The 15,877-nt window shown below is 36.3% G+C and overlaps 1 protein-coding gene, 1 non-coding gene and 1 pseudogene across 8 annotated transcripts in view; all 3 read right to left on the bottom strand.

The window, feature by feature from the left end:
- ZNF518A (zinc finger protein 518A) overlaps positions 1–15,877 on the bottom strand; it is a 43,568-nt gene that overhangs the window by 11,214 nt on the left and 16,477 nt on the right. For 3 of the 7 annotated variants that reach the window (XM_049646450.1, XM_049646448.1, XM_049646449.1), the window contains exons 3-6: positions 13,208–13,358; positions 9,981–10,030; positions 9,318–9,441; positions 2,977–9,168 (exon numbers count right to left, since the gene is read on the bottom strand). In XM_049646450.1, coding sequence (XP_049502407.1) covers positions 4,582–9,042 — 4,461 coding nt within the window. In that variant the 5' untranslated portion in view covers positions 9,043–9,168; positions 9,318–9,441; positions 9,981–10,030; positions 13,208–13,358 and the 3' untranslated portion in view covers positions 2,977–4,581. Of the gene's footprint in view, positions 1–2,976; positions 9,169–9,317; positions 9,442–9,980; positions 10,031–13,207; positions 14,417–15,877 lie in introns of those variants that run through there. The other 4 variants (XR_007460948.1, XM_049646451.1, XR_007460947.1 and 1 more) reach the window with 4 other exon arrangements.
- On the bottom strand, positions 2,229–2,386 carry LOC125933599 (uncharacterized; annotated as a pseudogene).
- LOC125933605 (U6 spliceosomal RNA) lies at positions 10,882–10,984 on the bottom strand. Its single transcript, XR_007461019.1, has one exon. It is a non-coding gene; the product is annotated as a U6 spliceosomal RNA (small nuclear RNA).

Genomic DNA, 15,877 nt, shown 5'->3' with positions numbered 1-15,877 from the left:
TGTATCTCCCAGTTAGGTTTTGTGGATTTTCCTTAGGCAGCCTCACACAACTTTTAAATTTATTATTTTGTGGCTCTTACTATAAATGGGTCTTTTTATTATTTCACAATTGATTACTATTAAGTGTTCAGAAAAGCTAATTTTCAGTGTACTCCTTTGGATTTTCAAAATATTGAAATGAAGTTATTTGTAAATAGTATTTTGGTCTCCAAGTTTTTCATTTTGCTTTCCTGTCTTTTTACATTAGCAATAACTTATGAAGTAACTGATGATAACAGGCACCTTAACTGAAAGAAGCAGTTTCAGTCACAAACTGAACATTACCTTCACTTTTGGTTAAAGGACTCTGAAGTATTAAGGGAGAATTCTAAAAAAGCAAAAATGACTTTACTAGGAATGAGCATTTTTATGTTAAGTACATTCTTGGCATTGACTAAAAATCATGATATTTGAAATTGATGTACATATTAACATTCTTCCTACACTATTTACTCAAACGTTTACAATGTCACAATAATGATAAGTACTTTTCAAAGAAAGAAGATTGTTACGTTGGGGGCACTTACTAACAGCAGCTCAAAAGACAGAACTAAAAACAAATAATTCAAAGACGACTTGGTCAAACACCTCTTCCAAGATATTGGCTACTTCTCAACTGTACAATTAAGAACATACTTAAACCAATGAACACTAAAGTCAACCATGCTGATCCTATTTCAACTCTGCATTATAGGGAAATTTTTCTGCTAATTCTTAACTAGCTAATTAGCAGAACTAGCTAATTCTTTCTACATTCTTAACTAACAACAAATAATGCCCTGACAATTCCCCCAGCAAGTTTCACCAGATAAGATCCCCAATGGAGTCAAGGCACTTTGCTGAAAATAAGAATGCTGGCAAATTGCTGAAGTAAGGAACAGAGCCAATACCCCAACAGAAATGGTTCATATCCCAAGCTAAAAAAGCAGATGTCAATGGTGGGGGGGGGGACAATGGAAAAAAATCAGTAAATTAGCTATATGGAATTAATATTGTTTTCACCTCACCTCCATTCTCCCCCCACCCAAGAACTCATTATTTTTCTTAACAGCTATTTCAAATCAGTTAAAGAACTAGTATTTCTCACCTAACCTGAACATAAATTCTCACAACTGTTTGATCTCATTTTTAAACCCTCCATAAGTTACATGACCCTTTGCACACAGATGACCCATCCATTTCAACCACTAATCCTTTTCATTATTTACATTCCCTTCACTTTTAAACACATCTATGTTGGTAACTTTATATGCATACTTTAGTTTTTATACTTTGTAACTTTTATACAGCTGGTGTACATCACAAAAAAACTGCACCAGATTTGTTACTAACTTTAAAAATCCCACTCTAAGGGCAGACCTTTGAGAGAACTGAAACAAGGGTTAGTGAACGGTTTGGTAGGCCAAATTCAGCTCATGGCTCATTTAGGAAGTTATGACAGAGACTAAATGGCCTACAAAGCCTAAATTATTTACTAGCTTAACTTACCCTTTACTGATAAACTTTGCTGACCCCTTAACAAAACCACAATTTTTCATTAAAAAAAATATGTATGTGTATATATATATGTATATATATATCACATTTATATATAGGTATATACATATATATATCATATATATATATATATATATATATCACATTTCAATACACTGAGTGCTTAGTAAGATAGAAAGGTAAACTCTTTGAAAGTTAAACTATTTTTTCAATCGAATGCAAATAGGTCCATTTCCTTGGAGATGGCCAACTAGGGGAAAAGGAAACAAATTCCTGACCAAGAAGTTGGACTGCAAAAATAAAACCCTTCCAGTGTAGTCACAACCTCAAATTAGTGGCTATTCCTATTTTAGAGAACAATCTTCAGTTCAGTTTTCAGCTAGGAGAAAAGAAAGGATGGTGGGTTTTGATTTTGGATTTTCCACTCCAGCAAGAGAGAGGTTCCAAGGAAGTTTGCCTTCTTCAGAATAACCTAACAAATCAGAAAAGGGGCTAACTAGAGTATCTGGGGCATGAAGCTTTTTAAAATGGCTTTTAAAACTTTAAGGCAAAAAGTATGCATCACAACATTAGATTTTTACCGGCATGGCTATTCTGAAATGTGTTTTTATAATCCTGCAAACATTGGCATGATAGTTGCTGCTCTCTCTTCTCTAGTCATGGAAGGCAATGAGTTATAATACATCTACCCAGAACAGCAGAGCATTTCAATTCTATTGCTGTTAGGGTACTAAAGAGCATAAGCCTCTGTATGATTCTCCTCATCAGCATAACTATAGTAACTTTCAATTAGCAATAATCGCGCCTCGGATAAACCTCATTGGCTACGATACTGCCACTGCGCAAAGCTAACTATAGTAACTTTATGGTGTTAAGTGTTTCTTCTCAAACAAAGTTTCATCTATGATTTTGGGGGAGGGCAAATCCACACTTTATTTGACACAGTTCCCTAGCATAAAAGGAAACAAACTTTTTTGAAATAGAAGTATTTCCCTTTAGAATAAAATTCCCATTTGACTTCAGTACAGTAAAAAAAATTACTGTGTAAACACAAACTTAAGATAAATTTAATTGAAGAAAATTTTCATTACAGAAATTAACAATGCTTATCATTCTTTAAACACCATATACGTTATTAATATATACTGTATATTTCCAATCAACTCCATTCTTAGGCTCAATTTAAGAAACACAATTATAACAGGTTTTATACAAAAAATACTTCACTAGGAAAGTAGACAAACTGCACAAAAAAAGTACATGTATAATGTGCATAGCAAGATAGCTTGAAGCATCTATGTATGGCTTTCTTTAAAATAAAACTTTTGGGGGAATGGGCCCATTTGGGACCTACTGTTACAGTTGACATATGTAAACTGTTTCACATCTTTTAGGCACTTGCTAACAATAGTGTTCAATCCCTGAAAAATGAATTTACCCAAAAAAAAAAAAATTCTACATCTAAAATAAAAACCAAGAAAAGGACATGGGTAAAGTCTTACATATTCCTTTTAAATTAAACAACCAGTTTTATTAGTGCATGCACAGAACTAAACTGAAGGAAAATAAACTTTTTATGTCAAAAATTTTCTGTGCAAAATTTACATAACAAACTGAAAGGTACAAAAATATGTACAGGTTTAAATTCTTTCTTATATACAGAAAAGAAGCCCTGAAGTTTTCAGTCAATGAAAATGTTGTAACACTTGTAGTAACAATATAACAAAAATTATACAGTAATTTGTAATACAAGGACTCCGTTATCCAATGATCCAACAAAATTTGATCCAAACTTACACGGTGAAGTTTCAGTCAATGATTCTGTCGTCATGAAAATATCCATTTTAAAACCCTACCTGCTGGGTATGTCCCCTAGGAATCTGTCCTGAAATTTTATGCACTGTCACTGAATCCACTATTAATGCTTCTTTATTTCAACTGCCAACAAGCAGTAAAGAATCTGCTTTGGGCTGTCAATCATACTGAAAAGGTGCTAACAAAAATGGTTTGTCCCAGAGTGTACATGTTTAGACACCTAACAGTAATTAAACAGCAAAAATCTGATTTGCTTTGCTAATCTTGTTTCAAATTACGGTTTCTGGAGAATAATTTTTTATTTTCAAGAAAAGCCATTCCCTTGGAAGTGCGTCTATGGTCCACTTTTTAAATGCATGGCAACCAAGTCAAAAATGGGCCATTTGGTTTAAGAGGGACAAACAATTTAAATCAAATAAGCATAGTTCTGTGCAAGAGAATCACTGGAGATTATCATCAAATTCAGAAAAATGTTCAAGTTCCTTCACGAGACTTCAAACTAGACCCAGAGAGTTTAATTCTTCTTTTGAGGCTTCTCATCTACTACAGTGCTTGACACAGCCATTTAGAAAAAGAAAATCACCTTGGGAGGGTATTCCGATCCTTGATGTGGGACACAGCGTAAGAGAAAAAACGATGTACTTGTCAAAAACTCTCTTCAAGCATCAAGAGGTATAACTGTACTTAGTTACTCTAAGGAACCTAATACCCTTCAAAACAGCTCTATCGAGCAGATGTAAAGTTAAATTCTTTACTCAAGCTCTCTTAGTGTATCTTCACAAATGATGAGGAACTCCTTCAGCTCCATGGTGAAAGAGCTCTCTCCATCTTCAGAGGAGCTACACTTATCAGATTCCTAAGGCTGGTGGAAGAAGAGAGGGAATGCAGTTGTCAGCCGTTACCCTCTACTAAGAGTCCCTAAATAACTAAACTGGGAAAACTGTTACATCAAAATTTTCTTTAGCCCTAATTTCCCAAGAACACACTTAAAAAAAACGAAATCAAGGTACATCTGTGCTGTGATTACTTTCTTTCAAAACTTGTGTGTGCAGTGACAGCATATGCAACTATCACACATAAAACTCTTCTAGTCTCCCATGGAAATACAGCCTACTTTCCGATGTTCAATTTTAGGTACGTACTGAAGTAGACAATTACCTTAAGGTAATTCAACCCACTGTTTTCTTCTAAGACCCTTTTACTTCTCTGTTCCTTGGTAACTACAGTAAATTATTCTAATATATTCCAATCACGAGTAGCTTCCATTAAATGTCTCTGCCCATGACCAGCCCAAGCATCCTGATTGTCAAATACTCTACCACAAAACCAACAGTTAAATTTAGCTTTTGGAACATTTTCAGAGGTAGTTTTCACGATCTGATAATTGTTTTTGCTCATCTTTTTGAGTGTTAATTTTAGCACAAATCTTTCTTTCACAGAACTAACAGGTTTAAATGTTTTATGCCTCTTGGAAAAATCATCATAAATTGTTTGTGAAGCATTACCACAAACCGGTTTCAGTAAAGCATCGATAGTTCTTTTTGACAATGAAACCTTAAGTACACGTCCATTAAATTTAGCGATAGTTTTCATTACACTTACTACTTCTGGGGCATCTGCATCAGGATGATTCAAAACTACAACTGGCTGGTTTCTCCTAGGACATTTCACAAGCTGTGTGGAACTAAATGGGAAAAGCCGCAAAGTTCTGACTGCATCTTTTGAAAGCCTCGGTCTGCTAAATCCAAACGATTCACGGACAGCTTCAGGTTTTGCCTTTTCTTTACACTTTCTATGTAATGTTGCCTTTTTTCTTGGAGGTTCTTGGTAACTATCCCTACACTTTCGTTTACAGTTCCTGTTTCTAGGTACAAAGGCAGTTTCAGAATCTTTACTTCTTACATGAGTTTTTATTCTTGGAAAATTTTTTTTGGAAGTCTTTTTTCTATCGAAGCTTCTCTCAATTGTACAATTTGTTTTACACCTTAACACCCTGGTGTCTGAACGGTCAGTGAAACACACTGGTTCCTCAGAAGATTCTGGGCATGTCGCAGTAGAAGTTATCACAATTTCATTTGCTGGCATCATATCATCTAGTAAGAAGGGTAAGGCATCTCTAGAAGATTCTGGCTCTCTCTGCTCTCCTCCTGTAGTCTGATTAGATGGTACTTTGTCTTTCTGCAATGAGGATGCAGAGTTGTTTACAGACAGATTGTTAGCAGCAGTCACATTTAAAACAGGGTTAAAAATTTTCAACAATATTTTTTGTGGTGTTCCTTCAGGTTTCTTTGGCTGTATGTTTTGATAATACGTACTATTTTGGACTAATTTGGGCTTAAGCAGCTCAGTCTTATTTGGCATCACACACTTTAAAAAAACAGCTTGTTTGCCATCAGGCAAGAGGGTATAAAGAGGTGGTTTGGGAAAAATCTCATTCTGCTGTTTTACTGATTCCACAATATTCAACTTGGTGCCCTGGTGCTCAGAAGCTACATTAGGAGTAGGAACAGCTTTCACTGAAGAACTTGCTGATGTTTTAATAATGTACGGGCCTTTTAATGGCAGAGTATTTTCGGGACTACTTTTCATGCTCAAGCAACTGCCAATGCTGGAACATAGTGCAGGTGTCAGACAATTACTGTTTGGTTCCACCTTTAAAAAAGGTGTTCTGCAAGGCTCCTTAGCTGTAGTTCCACAAGCTTGAGCACTCTCAGTTTTGACAGTGGAAACACCTTCAAGTTTCCCATGATTAAATGTTAAAATCATCCCGGGTTTCTTGTTTAAAAGAAGAGAAGCAGGTACACCTTGTGTGTTAACCAATGGAAGCGGTCTTCCTGAAACAACATGTAATCCAGGCTTGTTAGCAATGTGCAGTGGTACAAAAAAGCCTTTTGGAGTCTGAACAAATATAGCTTTTTTTGGTTCTGAATTTAGAAGTGGACTCTGCCTATATAAAGAACCTAAATTTTGTGTAGTGGCTCGCAGTTTATCTTTTACGAGCTGCTGTGTTATTATTGCATCTGACTGAGTCTTAAGTAACGTGCCAATACCTGAAATTCTAGGTGCCTTTTCTGAATCTCTCACATCTTGTGATATTGACAGATTTTGTTTTTCTTTTCCACTACACTTTAAATTCAGATCATTTATAGGCACATTAATCCCTATACCACCAGATGGAATTGGGAAGACGCCTTGTACTTTGAAGTCTTTTGAAGATTCAACTATTTTGCCTTCTCCCTCAGGTTTCTGAAATGATTGGTCACAATGAAGTGGCGGGCCTTTATCTGGAGTCTTACTAGAGTCCTGTTTTACATCAGATTTTGTTTTTAACCCATCCTGAAGTAACTGGTTTACTTCAGGGGGCAAAAATTCTGATGCCTGTTGGCTGTGGAGAGAGAAAACAGATGTGATTCTAGGCATCATAGGTGACTCAACATTAGAAATGTCATCCCACTTAGATTTTTCAGTCATATTCTCTAAATTTTGATTTTCATTAGTGTAGAAGTTCTGTCCGTCAATGTTTTGTCCTTTTTCTAACACACATTGTTCTTCAATTTCAGCTTGCGTTTTTAAAGTTCCATCTTTAGTATTTAACAGGCTAAGAGATGCTAACATGCTATCTGGATTTGAGCTCTCCTTTCGCACCAAAGATAAAACCGATTCACTTATTGGTTGTTGAACAACCGTTTTGCTTGATGAGGGTTCTTTTTCAGACACTGCTGTTCCTGAAAACCTACGACGTTTATTAGAATTATTTACTTTTGAGTAATTATGAAAGGGTAATGATCCGTGGTTGGAAGATTCAACAGGTAACTCAGAGCTGACATAATTAATGCAATAGTTATGCATATCTCCGCTGTTGTATGCATTTTGTTTGGTAGCAGAGTTGACTTTATCTGGACTTCTAATGGCAGCACCTGATATCTCAGGGTGACTCTGAGGAATGTAACTTCCCCATAAGTCAATATTATCTTTTGTTTCAACTTTTGTGGCCAAATTCACTGATGCTGTAACCAATCCTGATGCTGACAAAGACGACACACTTTTTTCATCATCCACTGTTTGAAGCAGATTACCCGTTTGAGATAGCAAAGCCATTTCTTTTTCTGATAGGACTTTCCCTGAAAGTAGAGGAGATGAGCACGAAAATGGAGTAGTTGCTTTCATGTAAACGGTGTCACTTAACTCAGTTGTTACTCCTGCTAAAAATCCAGTAGTGTCCAGTGTCTGGGGCTGCAAACTGCCAGTACCATCCTTTGCAGCATCTGACTGTGAGCCTGGTGAATATAAATTCTGTTTACTGGTAGGCAACAATTTTATTACAATATGTTGTTTTCCATCCACCATCTTAAAACCCATAAAATCAGCACTGTAGTTAGCAGGAATTGTTATTCTATTATTTTTCACCATCAACACTGTAGGTCCTTGTACAGCAGTCTTCAAGAAACCTAGAGTCGAATGTGATCCCTCTTCAGCTCTATTATGTTGCCCAGTGGACAGAAGAGTTGGCTTTTCTGACCCTAACTCAGCAGGTTTATCATTATTCTCACAGTGTGGTCTTTCGTCCTTTTCTTCATTTAAATGTTCTTGAACAAGATGGCTCTGGTCTTCAGATTTAGCCTGTGTTTTGTTCAGTTTTTTTAGCACTTGAGTGTTTTTTTCTATACTTCGGTCGCTTCCATTGTTGATCTTCTTGCGTTTCCAGAAGGTCTTCCTCGATGCATCTATTCTGTATCTTTTCAGTATCAGCTTAAGTCCTGAAGTCTTTGTCATCCTTTTTTCATATTTGTCTTTTTCCAGTTTCTCTTTCGCATATAAGTGTTCTTTGTGCAAAGTTATAACATGTCTTACGAGGTGCTCTCTCTTAGTGGCACCATAGCTACAATATTGACAAGTGAAGGGAAATGTACCAGAATGAATGTGAAGGTGCTTCTGAAGCTCCCCTTTGGTAAAACATATATGATGGCATTTACCACATTTATAATGGATTTCATTATGTCTATGAATGTGCTGAACAAATGTGCCAACATCCTGGGTGGAGAATTTGCACTTTTCACATTGAAAATTACCATTTACACAATGTGTGGATGTAAAATGCTTTGTCAAGTCTAATAAAGTATACACACTCTCATTGTTACAAATGTCACATTTTACTAAAGTGCTTCTGTGTGTCCGTCTGTGTTGTTTAAATATCTGGAAGTCATTTGCTGAAAAACTGCACATTTCACAAGGATATGAAGGTAATTCGCCACGGTGCCACATCTGAAAGTGTTTCTGTAAATCATTTGGGCTATATCGAGTGCTATCTCGGCATTTTAAACAGTTGAAATTGAGTATTTTTGCCGACATTTTTAAACCCTCTTCTTCAACTCTCTCAGACTTCTGGAGCAGCATACACTCCTCTACACAGCTTACAGTCTTTATACTGATAGATTTTCTTGCAGTCTGTGGTTGACGCTGAAATAACTTTCTGTATTTGTCAACTTCATGTTTCAAAAAGACTTCATTTGGAATATTTATCTTCGGCAAATCGATTTTCACATTTTTTAGTTCATAATGAAAACGACTTTCTGAAATTTTTGGCCTAAGCACTGATCTAATAGTATCAACTATCTCATTTTTCACATCATAATCTTTTTTTAAAATAGTTTGTTTTTCATCAAAAAATAACTGTTTCTGTTCAGATGGCATGATTTAACAAAAAAAAAACCCAATTTCTTTTTTCTCTAAAAACTGAAGTTACTTGTAACTTAAACAGGAAACAATACTGTTGCAAGACATCTTCAAAATACGAGGATTTTTCCCACATTAACTCACCTGAAATCAAACAAAGAATTGAATTTTCATCACGTAAGCATCAGTAATTTTCATTAATTTTAAAGTTCATTTTGATACAAAATGCCAATGTCGATCAAACACGTAAAAAGAGATAGAAAAGACTGTGGAGTACTTCGAGGACAGCTTACCAAGAGGTAAGAGTTGGAAGCAGAGATGGCGCTAATCAGGAAGTCAGCAGCTACAAGCTCTACCTGCAGCCACTCTCTGGGACACCAGGCAGGCTTCGACTTCTCTGCACCTCGGTTCTGTCATCTAAAGAAAACCACAACTGGATAAGCACCCTTAAGCTCTAAGATTGTTATATGAAATTGATATTACAATCTTTAAACAGGATTTGAAAAATCTTAATGAGAGCCATAAAAATTTCAGTTCCGATTACACACATGTACTAGTAACTTTCTCCCTTCTTTAGCTGCCCCTATAGCTATTACCCTCTGAGAAATTCAACAGACTTCCCTCCAGATTGTCTATTTCCTTAGTGCCTCAGGGATAACCTATGTTTAAAATAAGTTTCACTTATCTAAAACAACAAAAAGACATTATGTGCTCTTTCAAGTTATCACTACTAAATGGTGTTAAAAAAAGAGAGAGAGAGAGAGAGAGAGAGAGAGAGAGAAATGAGAAGGAATAACACATTTTGCTGGGGTACGATTAAGTCCACCTACTACCTTTTTGGTTCCTGACCATCTTGGCTCTTTGTCCCTAGAACCCAGGTACATGGCAGCAAGGAAAGCCGCTGGCATAGGAGAAGGCACCCATTACTACCTGCCTCCATTAATTCCAACACTTACTGGTTTGTGTTACTCTAGACAAGTCTCAATCTCTGTCTTCGTTTCTTCATCTATAAAGTGAAAAAGAAAAATTAGCACTTCCCCTTTCACAGGGCTGTTGTAAAGATTAAATAAGAAAATATATGTAACGGTATCCTGTAAAGTGCTATATAAATTGTAGCTATCACTACTGTAATTACCATGGAATGACACATTATGAGTCAAACTGCAAAGGAATAAAAAATAGTAAAACAGTAAGATGTGATAATACATCGGTGAGATTAAAATCTGAATACTGAAGGTTCAGTAGAATATCAAAATGTGTACTGGAAAAATTGTCTTCTCTTACTTTTGTGATCTTAAATATATATTGTGAGTAACAGAAAACTAGATAAACTAAAGAAAATAAAGTGTAAATCACACTGAGCTTCACCCATAATGTCTATTCAAAGGTCTCAGCTTTAAATTTCAATTAATCTAGGGGCACCTGGCTGATTTAGTTGGAAGAGCATGCAACTCTTGATCTCGAAGTTGTGAGTTCAAGCCTCACATTGGGCAGAGAGATCAAATAAATAAAAACTTTAAAAATGTTTTCAATTAATCTAAGTAACAAGAAACATTACTATTTCAGAAGTCCTTTATTAAGAAACCACAGATAAAAGTTACATCACATACACATTAAGAGACTCTTAATATTTCTCACACTTAGTAATTTTGGTTGGGTCTAAAAAACACATTCTTTAGTAGTCTCAAATATATAAATACTAAACTGATAATTCATTAGTAGGGTACCAGTCTACTGAATTTTTTTTTAATAGTGAAAAATCAGAATTTCACTATTCAGGGTTACACACCATCCTCTGACTCATATCATTTCCTCAGAGTTCATCTGCTGTGGGTGGCAGGACACTCGGGAACTGCACGAAATACGGAACGCTTCCCGAATCTGCGTGTCATCCTTGCGCAGGGGCCATGCTGATCTTCTCTGTATTGTTTCAACTTTAGTATAAGTGCTGCCAAAGCACACACTGGTTTCCTAAATGTTTTTACAGACTGTGTCTAACTCAGTAAATTATTAAAATTTTTACTAAAAATTCACTATATTATTTAAAGCTCAATGTAAAAACTTTTCCTTCGAAAGTAAGAAAAACTAACAAATGGCCAGAAGAAAGTTCGTGACACCTGGTGGATACTCCACACCAACTGAGAAGATTCCCTGCAGACTCTCACATTCTCAACAGTGACCAGCATCATAATCACCTATGGAGTCTTCCCCATACCAGAATCTGAGGGTGAGATTCAAACATGTGAAACTTTTAAGAACACCTATAATGGTTCTTCCCCATTTGCCTAAATATCATATTATGGTCACTCTGGACCATCCATACTCAAGCCTTTCTATTATACATGTAATCAAGAGGAGACTATATCGTGGGTTTTTTAAATTTTTTTTTTTTAATGTTTATTTATTTTTGAGACAGAGAGAGACAGAGCATGAGCAGGGGAGGGGCAGAGAGAGAGGGAGACACAGAATCTGAAACAGGCTCCAGGCTCTGAGCTGTCAGCACAGAGCCCGATGCGGGGCTTGAACTCACGAACTGTGAGATCATGACCTGAGCCGAAGTCGGACGCTTAACCGACTGAGCCACCCAGGCGCCCCATCATGGGTTTTATTATAAAAGGTAAATTGTTTCTTGTGGTGACAGTACATGTGTCCAAAAATATATAGGTAATGCTAAAAATAGATTGATAGGATTTCAAATTTCATCGATTCCATTTCAAAATATCTGTACAATTTAAAATTTGTCTTATAACATAACACATACCCCAGAGTCTGGCAACCAGTTTAAAAATAGGATTTTAAACAAGTCAACCAACCAAAACTTACTAATAACAACTGTGATTGTGAGGCATTTTGCTGGGTGCTATGGAAAGAGTCAAAAACATCGTCTCTACCCTACTGCAGCTTACAGTCTAAAGGAAGAGGCAGGACATATACATTAATACATTGCTTGTTCAGAGTTGACATTTCAGCAACCCCACCGTTCCAGGACACAAAGAATAGAAAATAATTAAGTGGGATACATGGCAGCCAAAACAGAGTTCACAAATTCCATCCATTAAAAAGTGCATGTCCTTTCCTCATAGGCAAAACAATTAATAAAAGGGACCACCTTATTAAGAAATCCACTTAGCTTTTACTTAAGTTTAGTAACTGCTAAGTAATCAATACTGAATATCAATATTTTTATTTTTTTATTTTTTTTATTTTTGGGACAGAGAGAGACAGAGCATGAACGGGGGAGGGGCAGAGAGAGAGGGAGACACAGAATCGGAAACAGGCTCCAGGCTCCGAGCCATCAGCCCAGAGCCTGACGCGGGGCTCGAACTCACGGACCGCGAGATCGTGACCTGGCTGAAGTCGGACGCTTAACCGACTGCGCCACCCAGGCGCCCCTCAATATTTTTTTATATTTAATGTATGGCATGTACAATACAGCATTAGGGGAGTTTGTGTATTTTAGGTAGTTTGGGGTTTTTCACCCTCAAATCTGAAATGGGGAAAATCTATTTGTCTTCAACTATGTTCAACCTAAGTATGCAGAAGCAATCAAAGACGACACCTGGTAGCAAATTACAATATGGTTACCACCTATGGGCAAAAAAAATGTATTGTGTTGTGAACACGTCAGAAAACAAAAAAAAGAATGAGGAATTATAATCTTCCAACCTACTAGCTAATGCTCTTTTCACTACAGTTCAATCTTTACCTTACCAACAAAGATTACTGATTTTAAATCTGCCATTGAAACTACTGTCCTCTCTCTACATATTACTACCTCATAAGACTTAACCAACATCTCATCAAGCCTTGAAATAATACTATTTGCATAAAGTATGCCTGGCCCTTTCAAGTAACCTGGAGAGTTTCCTGCATCAAGGTGGCAACTTAAGCCATTTGATTTCCTTCTTCCAACTGCCCACTGAAACACAAACCAAAAAATACAATAAAGAAAGACCTACAAAATGACAAGAAACTAGAAAAAGATTCCACACACATACTGCAACGTGTTTGCTAAGATAGAGTCCAGAGAGAGGAGAGTGAATACAAATGCTAATTCACTGCCAAGCACCACTCTCAAGGAAGAATTTCACTAGGGGACATGCATTTAACTAACATATAATAAGCATCTATTATGCCCTAAGAAAGTAAAGGACATAATTCAGCCTACTCCTTCCCTACATACCTTGGGATTCGAGGAAGTGAGGACTTGAGAGGAAGATCATGTGGTACCCTTTGGGGAGACAGAAAGCTCGGGCTGAGGTACGGGAAGGAAGAGAATGAATCCAGAGTTTTGAGCTAGGTCCAGGGGCCGAGCTGGGAGTTGCTAGCACCAGCTGTTGAGAAAGATACAAAGAGAAAATTATTTCTGAACAAAGATAAATCTTCCTCTATCCATGCCTATCTTCCTCTGTTTAACAGTTCTGTCCTTTATCGACATAAGTAAATTATCTCTAAGCTGTCAGGAAAAAATTACACTAGCTTTCCACCTCCTTTTAACTAAAAAACTGAAAAAAAAAAAAATTTGGTTCATTCTTAAAGATTTATCTCCAGACACCTGGGTGCTTAAGTTGGGTGAGCATCTGACTCTTGATTTCAGCTCAGGTCACCATCCTGGGGTTGTGGGATCAAGCCCCATGTCAGCTCTGCACTGAGTGTGGAGCCTGCTTAAGAGTCTCTCTCTCTCAAAAAAAAAAAGGTGGGGAGGGGAGTAGGCAGAAACATCACTAGCTGAAACAGCTCAACAAAGAGAAAACAACTGAGCACTGAGAAACCCTTCCTCATTCCCCCCATTCAGCAATGAAAAATAGTAACTACATGAAAGCCACTACTGCAGGAAAAAGAAGGCTTAGAGGGGAAGAATCAAGTAGTAACTGGCAATTTTAGCAAGACCTGAGATGATATACTAAAAAAAGAAAACTAAGAACATATTGTCATGAAGGAGAGAAAAAAGTAGTAGATAGCAGAGAAATAATGATTTTGAAAACAAGAAAAACATTTTGAGTTTTGGGTTGTTTTTTTTTTTAAAGACCTGAATTTTCAAAATCAAAAGTTCCTCAAAAGCCAAGCAAGATTAGTGAGAAGAGAATATAAACCTCAATGTTTACAACTTATCCTAGTCAAATTTTTGAGTTTAAAAAGAAAAAATGAAATGCTACAAAAAAAAAAGTAGAGAGGGAGAATTATCTAAAAAGGTATCTGATTTTTCATCAACAATGCCAACTTTAAGCAGAAATTAATATTAATCAGACATTTTAGTCACAATTCTAAATGTTAGAATATATCTGAGGAAAACTGATTAACCAAAGAATTAATTCTATACCTAGGAAAATGCATGAGGGAAAAGTACAATTTTAGATGTGCAAAATGATTTAGAGAATACGCTATACATGTACTCTTTCTGGAATAAAGTTTCAAGTAAATACTTCAGCAAAATCAAATTTCAATCAGAAAAACAAGGACTAAAAGAAAGGAATAATGTGTTATAGAAGAAATATCTGTCAATAACAAAATCTACAAAATAGAAATAAAAGTAAATATTTTGTTAATAGTTAAGAAAAGCAAAAAAAAAAAAAACCAGAAGAGGGGAACATTCACAACATGACAAATAGGTAAGGAGTCCTTAAAGAAAAATTAATAGGAAACAGGAAACATGACAATAGCAACAACTTCCTAAATGCTGGAAAGCAGAAAAATCAGTAAATGACCCTGCAGACCCAAGAAAACTAAATCCCAGACAGACAGTGGCGAAAGCTAAGAACTAACCTATTTTACACTCTGAATCCTTGAAAGGCTTAGGAACTGGCAGACTAAGTAACTATGAAATGGGAAGAAGGGAGGAGAAAGCTAAAACAAAGAGAAATTTGGAGAAAGCTGCTTGAGTTCTGGTTCGATGCCAAGATTCCCTTTCTCACTCCAGGCTAGGTAACTGCTATTTCCCCACCACAGCAGCAGTTTATTCTCTGCAAAAAGTAAACACACTCTCTTAAACCGGGGATACCAGACACAGGTGAGAGAGTGGGTACCATATCAAAAGCAAGAGGATTAAATGACCATATATGGATGAAATATAAACCTCACCCCAGGCCCCTTTTTCCCCCTTCTACGTTGACTCCTAGGCCAAAATAAAATAGTGCTACTAAAAATATGGTCCTGCCGATGGTCCATAAAACATCTGTCACTAGTCCATGACGACATATGTATGGAAACTGAGAGTAAGCATTTAGAAACTACTGTAGCAAATTGACAGAGTTAAATTCATATCTGTTGAATCCAACAATAAACATTTTGACTTGTATTTTGTATGCCTTCGTTTTTAAAATTTCATTTTCTAGTAACAGAGTCACTATGATATACTAATGATACAATCTTTACAAAGAACAGTTTGCAATGTATATATTCACTTATATTTATTATAAACAATTCATAGTTATGTTACATATAGTTACATACACAATAGTATATATTTTTTAATATACAAGAAAATAGAAATCTATACACAACTGGAAAGCAAGTATAGAACTACTGATTCACTTCTAGAAAGGTATCTTAAAGGTAATAATCATGCTCATTGCAGCATCGCTTACAAAATCACAAAATCAAAAATAACAAAATGTCCACCAATAAGTAAATTATGGTATTTTCACAGGGAGCCTGGATGGCTCAGTCAGTTCTAAGTGTCGAATTCTTCATTTCAGCTCAGGTCATGATATCGTGGTTTGTGAGATCAAGCCCCACATCGGGCTCTGCGCTGACAGCGGGGAGCCTGCTTGGGATTCTCTCTCCCTCTCTCTCTGCCCCTCCCCTAGTTGTGTGTGTGTGCGCACTCTCTGTCTCAAAATAAATAAGCTTTTAA

Source organism: Panthera uncia, chromosome D2 (genome assembly GCF_023721935.1).
Source record: "Panthera uncia isolate 11264 chromosome D2, Puncia_PCG_1.0, whole genome shotgun sequence".
Lineage (NCBI taxonomy): Eukaryota > Metazoa > Chordata > Mammalia > Carnivora > Felidae > Panthera > Panthera uncia.
The sequence above is the reverse complement of the archived record's forward strand: the minus strand, read 5'-3'. Positions and strand labels throughout refer to the sequence as shown.